Source organism: Vombatus ursinus, unplaced genomic scaffold (assembly GCF_900497805.2).
Source record: "Vombatus ursinus unplaced genomic scaffold, bare-nosed wombat genome assembly UNPS02014772.1, whole genome shotgun sequence".
Lineage (NCBI taxonomy): Eukaryota > Metazoa > Chordata > Mammalia > Diprotodontia > Vombatidae > Vombatus > Vombatus ursinus.
The window spans coordinates 5,635,566-5,646,583 of record NW_020954550.1 but is presented as its reverse complement, the minus strand read 5'-3'; the positions used below and the strand labels follow the sequence as shown (position 1 = coordinate 5,646,583).

General features: G+C 40.9%; 1 protein-coding gene across 1 annotated transcript in view; it reads left to right on the top strand.

The window, feature by feature from the left end:
- Positions 1–11,018, top strand: part of SERINC5 (serine incorporator 5) — a 107,559-nt gene that overhangs the window by 43,173 nt on the left and 53,368 nt on the right. Inside the window, exon 2 of the mRNA XM_027863422.1 lies at positions 9,086–9,253. Within this exon, the coding sequence (XP_027719223.1) occupies positions 9,086–9,253 (168 nt within the window). The remainder of the gene's footprint in view (positions 1–9,085; positions 9,254–11,018) is intronic.

Genomic DNA, 11,018 nt, shown 5'->3' with positions numbered 1-11,018 from the left:
CAAAAAAAATTAATAAAAACTATAATTTTGAGAAAGAGTCTCTAGACTTTTGCCAGGTTGCTAAAAAGGACCCCCTGCTCTAGAAAAGGTGAGCCTTTTAATTCTGGGTGGATCTTAACAGTAGGGGTCAACAGGAAATCTAGCCTTTGGTTAATGATGTCATGTAGGCATGGTTCCAATCATATTTTTTCTCTGTGCGAGGATATATATCTTATTTGTAGTGAGCCCTTAGTTCATAGGATAATAGCTTCAGAACTGAAAGGGACCTTAAAGGCTATTGAGCCTAGCTCCTTCTTTTTACCTCGGAGGTTCAATGACTTGCTTTTAAGGGGGGAACTGCTTGGTAAGCTTGGGGAAGGGTCACTCAGCTAGTATGTGAATGAGGTAGGACTTGAATTCTGGTCTTTCTGACTGCAGAGCAGAGAAGGCAGGGCAGTTGAGCAGTGTGCTTAACCCTCTCTTACACTATGGAACTGCATGCCATGACCACATAACATTAACTGATTGACGGCTAGCACCGGAGGCTAGCCCCTCCTTCAACAGCGACAACTGCTGAGCAGCTGTTGCCAACAGTCTGGCTGAGGAGATATGCCGGGAGGGGCAGCACTTCCCTTGTACACCCCTGGTCTTTCTTCCAGCCCAGCCCTCACAGGTATCATTCTTGGGAACAACTCCAGTGGAGAAGGAACTGTCCCGATCATCTGCCACACACAGGGCAAGCAAACTTGTAGCTAAAGCGGCAACAGGAGGGGAGGGGGACAAGTCAGACCATCATCACTTTGACCACCATCTCCCCCCAGACCCTGATGAGATAGCTCAGGACCCTGAACTTTGGGAATAGCAATATTTCCATCCCAGTACCCTCAGCCATCATCCTGGGAGGCAACCTCTGGAGATGCAGCCTGGTCACTGTACCTTCAGGGGCTACAGCCACAGCTATAGAAGACCCAGAAAAGAATGTTCTTGCCACCAAAGTCCTTGGCACTGTCTATGGTTCAACATCAGAAACTGATCATTTTATGAGTGGAAATGACATTAAATAAGAGGTATCATTAGGGACCATGGGGACTTTGCCATCTGACTTAGCAGGTAAAACGTTCCAGATATGTTGTCTCCCCCATTAGAACGTGAGCCCCCAGAGAGCTGGGCCTGGCTGTTCATATCCCCGGCGTTTAGCACAGGGTTTTGTTCATGGCAAGTGCTTGATAAATTCTTCTTTTATTCATTTACTCATTCATCAGAGCAGCATTGTGAGTATGGGATTTAGGTGTTGCAGGTTATCTTTTCCTCTTTGTCTATGGAGTATATAGAATATAGAACCTTCTGTTCTATATGAGTTCCCTGGGAAAGTCTGGGTTTTGGGACCTTATTTCTTAGCTGCCTGAAATCTTGGGTCACTGAGAACACCAAAGTTTGGTAATAAGCATGTACTATGAAGTTATAATAATAACAATAATTGTAATAAACATTTATATAGCACTTACTATGTGCCAGGCACAGTGTTAAGCACTTTATCTAATTTAATCCTCACGTTAACCCTGGGGTGGGGGAGGCGGTGTTATTATTATCATCATCCCATTTTATAGATCAGGAAATGAAGCAGAGTTGGTAACAGCTGTATCTCTAAACCATTCCTTTTTCCCTAGGGTGTGTCTGGGTCAGACATCAAGGGACTCTCATAGTAGTTGTTCAGCTCCATAGCCTGTTGCTATGCGTTTTTGAGGTCCAAAAGGCCCTGTGCTGCTACTGCGCTTGAAGGGGGAAACTACTTGGTGAGGTTGGTGAAGGGTGAAGAATTTGTTTATAACTTTATTGCTGGCTAGGTATCTGCATGGTCTTAGTGTAGGTAGCTTATTTTATTGCTATTATTTGAATGGTTCCTTAGCCCTGGACAAACATAGCTAGAGACACCTTTGGAATCCACTCTCCCAAAGGAACACAGATTTAAAAACTTTGTATGATCAAGGCATAGCCTGGTAAAGTGGAAAGGTTGCTAGACTGGAGACAGGAGACCTGGGTTCATATCCTGGCTTCTACCACTTACAACTTACATGACATTTTATTTTTTTAATGAAATATTTTTATTTTAGATAATTTAATATATAAATAAAAATATTTAATTTTTCCTCATCTATAAAGTGAGGAGATTGGACTCTATGTCCCCCTAAAGTTTTCCAGCTTTGAACTCTTTAATCCAAAGAGCTGTCCAAATCCACAGTTATAGAAAAACTCACATGTAAGGATAGGGATCTTTCCTGTATTTTCCAGTACTGGTGGTGAGGTTGTTTCAAATCATTAGCAGCCTTCTCCTGGGGGTGGTAATTGCCCTCTCCAGTGCAGAATTCCTGATAGATTTTCTGCCAGGTTTTGCATGCTGCTCTAGGTTCTTTTCTTGTGCTAATCCTGAGTATCTCCCAGCTGCTGATACATCTGGCTTTCATCTTACTCTTGCTATCTGTTTTGTAGCTATGATGGGGATTGACACAAGATGGTAAGAAAGCTGTACTCTCTATTGTTGGCAGCTTGCCCATTTCAAGAGTAGCTCAGGTGTTAACGGTAACAATAATAAAGAAAATGTTACTTTAATTTCCTCATGTTGTTATGTTTAGATTTAGGTACAGTTGCCTTAAATTGGGCAGACTGGTAGGGGTTTATTTATAACTTTTCAGCAGGCTAGCAAGGTGGATAATGAGTTCCAAAATTTTAAAGTACTGCCCCAATTTTAAAAAGCATATTTGCTACACTAAATGGAAAACACCACAAAGATAACCAAAGAATAATCAAAAGCCACCATATTCTTCTAAGGTTTTGGTAGCAAATTTTGAATCTGATTAAATTAGTCTAGCTTTCCTTTCACATTTCCCACAATCACATTTTGTTTGCCATGATTTGTCCGACTGCCAGTAACCAATTAAGTACACATTCTATGCATTCATTTGTGTATCTGTTAATAATTGGGCCCAGATGCACAGAGAATTGATTTAAATATTGAAGCTACTGTGCGGCTGGTAAAATCGTGCATTAGCTTCCTTCATAATGCTGGATAAGGTTATTTGTTATGTTACCTGGATTGATGGACTAAAAACTTGGTTACAAACCCAACACTTATTTCAGAAAAGAAGTAATTGTTAAAAGTGGGGAGAGAAAAGAGAAAAGCAAAAGTGGAGGAAGAAAGAAGGGATGAGCTGAGAGTGTGCATGGGAGTGAAGGGAATCTGGGGAGGGGGAAATCTAATAATTGCAAAGATGTTCCAATATATAATTTATGGCTGATAATATTTTTCATTTTTTAATAGGCATTAATGTACTTTAACATACTTAACCTTACCACTAGATTTAGACACATAGTACTTAGAGCTTCCACAATATAACTTTAGTGGTGTTCTTGTCGTTTCTGAAATAGAATATTGTAAATGTATTGTGGAGAGGGGAGGAGAAGGAAAGGAAGGACAGCCAGCCAGTAAAAAGTCTGTCCTTATGTCGTACATTGTGATGGATGATGGGAAAGCATTCCTTTGTCATCCATCGGCTTGCTACAGTGTACCAAAGGAACGAAGTGGATTGGCTTTTTTGTTGTTGAGGCATTTGGGGTTAAGTGACTTTCCCAAGGTCACACAGTTATTAAGTGTCAGGCTTGGTTTGAACTCTGGTCCTCCTTATTCCAGGACCGGTGCTTTATCCACTGAGCTACCTCCCTGCCCCCGGATTGGCTTTTAAAGGCTTCTGTAATGTCCTCTTTCTCCTCCTCCTCCTCCCCCTCCTTCTCCTTTATTTGTTTTTTTTTTTTTAAATTTTTTTTATTAATTTATTTTTAGTTTTTAACATTTACTCCCATAGGCTTTTGAGTTTTAAATTTTCTCCCCCTCCCTCCCTTCCTCCCTCCCAAAGATGGCATGCAATCTGATATAGGCTCTACATACACATTCCTATTAAACATATTTTCACATTAGTCATGTTGTAAAGAAGAATGAGAACCAATAGAAGGAACCACAAGAAAGAAGAAACAAAACAAAACAGAAGAAAAGCAAATAGTATGCTTTGAACTGCATTCAAACTCCATAGTTCTTTCTCTAGACGTGGATAGCATTCTCCATTATGAGACTTTTGGAGATGTCTTAGAGCTAATGTCTGCTCCGTCTCAAGTTCATTACCTCTCATCTGGAGTACTGAAACAGCTTTCCACAGGTTTTCCCCTTCTAACCCATTCTGCACACTGTTTTTTTGGGCAGCAGCTGGGTGAGGTGATCAGAAGTCATCAGTGGTTCCATGATGCCTCCTGACATTAAGTCTGAACTCCTCAGCCGGCTGTTCAAGGCTCCAGTTAGTCTTTCCAGCCTTGGCCTTCTCTCTGTGTGTGCTATACACTCTGGCCAGTCTGTAGCGATCGCCACGTTCCACGCTTTCCTGCCTGTGTTTCTTTGCTTACACCTGTGGAAGTTCTCCCTCAGTTTTCACTTATCAAAACTCTCCATTTAAAAAAATCTCCTTAATGCAAGCTCCTTCTTTCCTAATCCTAAGCCTCCTGAGCTTCCATACACTTTAGGTAGCTACATAAAACATTAGCTTCTACTATGAACCAGGTAGTAGGGATGCAAATAGGAGCAAACAAGACTGTCCCTTCCCTTGAGCGTATGTTTTAATGGGAGAAGACAGCACATAAAGGGAAGCTGGGAAGATGGGCTGCAGGGGGAGCCAACACAGGAATATCTATCGATGGTAAGAAGTGGCTTGGACACCTGGTTCTTGAAAAAGTGAACATATGGAAGAATGGAACTGACTCCATCTTGTACTGTCATAACCATTTTGCTGTGTATCACCCCTCATGAGCTGCCAGACCAGACACAGAACTGGTGGTATCCTTCAGTGTCTCTTCTTAGTGGTACAAAAAGACTTAGCTGCTGAAGGTGGAGGATTCTGGAATCCTAGGAATGTCCTCCTCCCTTGTCTGGCCTGATAGCCACTTGCCTTTGATTTGGTGAAACTGTTTATATAAGAAGTTGACTCCCTTATCCATTTCCTAGAGCAAATGATTTAAAATTTTCTTTTAACAAGTATGCTATTTTTCTTTGTATGACCACCTGCATTTTAATGAAGTCATTTTTCTTTTTTTCGTTTCACATAACATATAATTATTGCTTGCTAAATTGCAAATGGTTCATTCCCCATCAGTTACTGGAAAGAGAATGACATACTCTGACTGTGATAAAGCCTGTTACTGATTCATTCTGGCCTACTGGTATTAACTAGTTGAATTGATAAATAAATTTGACATAAGGCACAATTCACCCATTAGAGTGGTCCAGGGGCAGAGTACATGGATCTTGTTTGAAGGAAGAGGGTAGACCAGAAGTGTGATGCTTTTGGCACCTACCATATTCTAGCTTGAATTAACAGTTTACTTATATACCTGTCTTCTTGTATATATACTTGTATATATAGCTCTTCTATAGCTGAGCCTGTTTTTTTTGTTCATCTTTGAGATCTTGTACCAACTAGCATGTTGTTTGAACAAGTACATAGGAGGCATCTAATAAATGTTTTTTTTTTTTAAATGAAGTGTGGCCTAATGGTACATGTGAGGAAAAGTCTTCTGATGAAGCTGAATTTGAAGAAAGACAAAAAGAAACTACATTAGCACAACGTCTTGTAATGATAGATGCTTTTTCCCTTCAGCAAACTTCATAAGATAGAAGAGGGCATGGAAATCAGTAGGGAGATTAAAGTGATAGAAATGATACAGACATTGAAGAATGCTTTTGCTTTTCATCATTTGAAATGAATTGAAGAGATTCCAGGGAAGAAGATGAAATAACTTGAGAAAAGGCAGCTTGGTAGTTATGTTTGCATAACTATATTATGTAAACATAAAATAAACATAAGTATATTTACAGAAAGGCAGTCATTATATGCCATTAACATAACATCGTATGTTATGTTAGGGCACACTTTATTTTTGTGCAACAAAGACAGAAGAGCCTTTTTCAGGGATTTATTTAAGAAATCTATTTGCCTTATGATATATGGTTTCAGGCCATTTTCCTATACTTTTGATACTTACGAGGCTAGTTACCTTGTAGGAAGAACCCCAAGGCAGGACTAGACTTGTTGAATCATCAAAGAAATATTAAATTGTTTATAGGATCATAGATTTAGAGCTAGAAGGCACCCAAGAAGCTTTCTAACCCAATCCTCATTTTACAGATAAGCAAAGTCAGTCCCAGAGGCTTGCCCAAGTCCGTGTTTCAGGGCAGCTCTGGCAGTTCCTGGGGTCAGAGCTGCGGCTCAGCTTTGGTGCCCATACCTTGGGACCATACTGGTTCTCCTAGGGAGCTGATTAGCTCAGCTCAGTTCAGGTATTTTATGAGGTTGGGGTGGTGGGAGCCTTCTAGGCAAGTCTGATTGGTTTCCAGCCCTGAGATCATATGAGCTAGGAAGCTGGATTTTGTGGTTACAGAAGATCTAGCTTATAGGGGTTTCAGAAAAGGAGATGAGGTTAGAGTAAGGACATGTCAGGAGAGAGAAGAGGAGGACAACACAGCTAGAGAATAAGGCAGCCTGTTGGAAAGAGAAAGACCAATCTGGAAAAACTCCAGTACCCTTTCTGAAGTGGTAGGATGAATTTTAATTTACTCCCTGGTGTGGGGAGAAGCAGAATGGGGGATGAGGGATGAGGGAGGCAGCTATGGCTTTACTTGTTTGAAAAGCTCTTCAGTAATTTTTTTTATAATTTTGTTCGTATAGTTCCTGGGTTTGTTTTGGCAATGAGTTTTTAGGGAATCTAGTTCTCAAAGAGACCATGTCCTTTTTACATATATGTTGTCTTGTCTGATCCTTACAGTAACTCTTGAGGTGGTTTGTACAAGTAGTATTCCCATTTTACAGATGAATAAATTGGGACTCAAAGAGATTATGACTTGCTCTGTCACCAGCTAGTAGGGGAAAATATACTAAAAGTAATTTCCATTTTTGCATCGGGGATGTTTCCTTTTATGAATTCCATTGAACTTAAGAGCCCAGCTTACATTTTAACACTAACATCCCACTCTTTCACATTTACTTTGAGGAAAGGGAATGGATTTTTTTCATACTGTAAATTAAGGTTTATCAAGTGAACATTTTAAGGATTATCAAAAATGGAATACAGCATGGCTACTTAGGAGAGGTCTATGGAGTGATTTAGGGGCAGGGCACCAAGAAAAGAGGAGCTGAGGGGGGGCAGTGTGGGAGGCTGACAGATAAAGTTGACCTGCTTCACAGTTTTGTCTGGAGTGGTCTCTCTTGCTGAGGCCCTTCCACAACCCTGGCTATAGGGCCACTAGATTTTGCTGCTAAAAGATTAACCAGAATACTCATCATTCAAGACAATGGAGATATTATTTTGTACTTTTCCTCTCAGGAGTTAATAAAACTACTAAGATATACCAGAGTCTGTTTCACTAAGAAGAAGAACCAAGCTCATTGTGAAGAGTGAGGTGTCTGGGCTTTGTTTCCAATTCTTTGTGAAATGTTACCTGACTTATTAACAACTAACCTAATCTGGGGAGAGTCTTGGGCCCAGTGGGTGAAAGATGATGTCATCCTTACCTCTTAAAGAAATCTGCTTCCAGCTTAATGGCCATTAAGCTAGACTCCACATCATGAAATGCCTTCTCTTTCCAGCATAATCTTTGTATGTGATTCAACTCCACTCTTTTTTGCACCATTCTCAGCCCTTTCATTCTTATTTTTCATTATCTCTCCCTAGTTGCCTTTGATTCCTTCTGCTCTCCCTAGGCTTCTTCCCTACTGTGTTCCTAGCTACACAATATCCTTATTTATTCTCTGGTTTCCTAAAACCTCCTATTGTATCTAACCCTGTGGTTCAGAAAGTGCCCCAAATTATGTTCCTAAGTTACCTCCATCCTACCTTCCCTCCTGGAATCTTAGTAAACTAATTGTTGTTGCTCCTATGTCCCTCCTGGTAGTTTTACCTAACTGTTACAGCCCAGTAACAGTTATGGAGATCACTGTCTTCGTTGTAAACATTTACTTTCAGCTGGCACCCAGCTCTTGTAGTTTTCCCTGTTTGATTGCATAGCATGTGCCCCAAATCACAGGATTTGAGAGTCAGGACTTAAGTATCCATCTAGTCCAAAGCATCTATGAAAGGTATTCCCACTGTAACATGCTGCAACATACTATAATGTATATAGTAATATGCTATGACATACTACAACATCCCCACATAACATAACATAACGTGCCTGACAAGTGCTCTGCCGTCCTCTGCTTGAAAACCTCCCAGGAGGAGGAACACAGTAACCCTTGAAGCCGCTCATTCAACTTTTTAACCCTAGAACTCACTTCTGAAGACCCCCGAGACCCCCTCCTTCAGATTGGATGACTCCTTCAAGAGCCTTCATTTAAGGAAGCTGTCAAGGCCAGCCATTTTTTTGTTTCCCAATAGGCTGCAGTCCCCACCCCCCACATCTACCTTCAGCTTCCTTTTTGTGTCTTCCCCATAAGAGTGTAAGCTCCTTGAGGGCAGATGCTGTCTTTCTTTTTGCTTGTACATATGTTCCCAGCATGAGGCTCAGTGCCAGACTTGACTATTTGACTTGATTAAAAGCAGCCACTTAGCACAGTGAATAGAACTCTGGGCCAGGAGTCGGGAAGACCTGAGTTCAAATGTGGCCTCAGACCAGCTTTGTGACCCTAGATAAGTCACTTAACCTCTGTCAGCCTCAATTTCCTCAACTTTAAAATGGGGATAATAATAGCATCTACTCCCCAGGTTTGTTGTGAGGATCAAACAAAGTAATATTTGTTTCTTTTTTTTAAAATAATATTTGTAAAGTGCTTAGCACAGTGCCTGGTTCATAGTAGACATTTAACAAATGCTTTGATTATTGATGTCCTTCCTAAACTGTGGCACCCAGATATGAACATAATACTGGAGATGTATTCTGACTACACAACGACTACAATAATGCGAATGAAAAGTTGAATCAGTAGATTCGCTCCCAGAAGCTGTGGGTCACCAGTAGCTGTGGGCTCCTGTGCGTGGTGATATAACTAGAACGTTTGTGTGTGCTTTTCTTTTCCAGCTGGCATGCTGCTGTGGCTATGCCGGGTGTGCCTTGTGCTGCAAATGCTGCCCCCGGATCCGGCAATCCAGGAGCACTCGCTGCATGTACGCACTTTACTTCATCCTCATCTCTCTCATCTGCTGCATCATGATGTCCAGAACGGTAGCCACAGAGATGAAGAAACATGTAAGTTGGCATCGTGGTAACTTTGCTCAGACCAAACCCAGACTTATCTATATACAGATATTCTTTTGCAGAAGTCTATTGAGATGATGTGGTGGAAGCATCTCTGGTCCAGGGACCAGGGATATCTGGTTCTGCCTCCTTACTTGAGCTGTTCAGTCTAGGGCAAGTTTCCTCACCTGTAGAAGGGGCATGATAGAAACGAATTTAAGGTTAGAAGTAAATTAGGGTTAGGGTTAGAGTCAGTCAGCATTTATTAGGGCAATGATGGCAATAGGGCCACTAAATAATACATAAGGATCCCTACAGGTGGAATATTGACTTAGAAACCCAAATATTAACATTATTTATTTCTACTGTATTTTTATTTATTTTGTTATGTATCTCCCAATTACATTTTAATCTGGTTCTGGCTCATTGGAACGTTATAAGCAGATGATCCTTCTGTAGTGGATGGAGAGTTGACTCTGGAGTCAGGAAGTTCATGGTTCAAGTACTGACTTTTTGACCCTGGGCAAGTCATTTAACCTCTATTTTGGTTGTTGGTTTTTTGTTTGTTTGTTTGTTTTGTTTTGTTTTGTTTTGGAGGCATCCAGGGTTAAGTGATTAACCCAGGGTCACACAGCTAGTAAGTGTCTAAGGCCTGATTTGAACTCAGGTCCTCCTGACTCCAGGGTTGGTTGGTGTTCTATCCACTGTGCTACCTAGCTACCCCCGTTTAACTTCTTAATATCCCAGACTAAGAACAAGATGATTTGTCAGTTTCCTTCAATGGTGGCTGTTTCTGTGATGGAACTTCCCTATGTGGGTGAGATCACAGTTCTGGCCAAAAAAAAGAAGAAAGAAAAATGCTTTTATTATCCACTTCAAAGAAAGTTCTGCGCACGTGTGCTTGCGCGCGCGCACACACACACACACACACACACTTACATTATTTATATATATGATGCATTCAGTGTTCATGAGAGGTGTGAGAATGCCAAATGGTTCAATAGCAGAATTATTGGGAGTGGAAAGGTGTTCCTGGCACTCTTTCTGACCCATCTGGTAGAGGCCAGGCTGCTGGTGGTGGGAAGGGGAGGCCACTCCAGTTCCCTGGAACAGTAAATGCAGAGCTAAGCATGCTGGTGCAAACTCTTAGAGAACCTATTTCTGGGTGTCATTTTCCTTGCCTCAAATAGCAGGTTGTCTCCACATTGCAGTATGGCTGTATTTCAGTAGTCAGCATGTTAATTTGAAATTCAGGAATAGGGAAGGGGCCTGGACTCAAGTTTATAACTGCATTTTACCTAGAAAGAAAGGGTACAGTAAGCATGGCATAGATAAGATTTCAGGGAGAGTACTTAAAACTATGAAAACAATAGACCCATTTCAAGCACTTAAGAAACTTTGCTAATATCAAATTCTTCCCTGTTCATTCAGGTGAACTTAAATTCACTTTTAGGATTTGAGGGCCTTCATTACAAAAGACTTTATAATTGTGGTTGTATGTAATGTAAGTACTATAAAGTAATGAAGCGGGCTTTAAAATAGTTTATAATCCACGTTCTTCCCTCTCCTTTGGCTTGACTTAGTAAACTTCCAACGTGTATGTGCCCTTGCCATGATTTAATCTTGAATACTTGGGTTAGGAACTTAAAGAGTAAACAAGATCCTAATGTTATAAAAGTTTTTGAGTACTTCTGTTCTGTCTTTACTATTTGGAGTCCAGAGCTGCCACTTTTCAGTAAACATTTATTAAGTGCCTACTGTGTGCAGGTACTGTGCT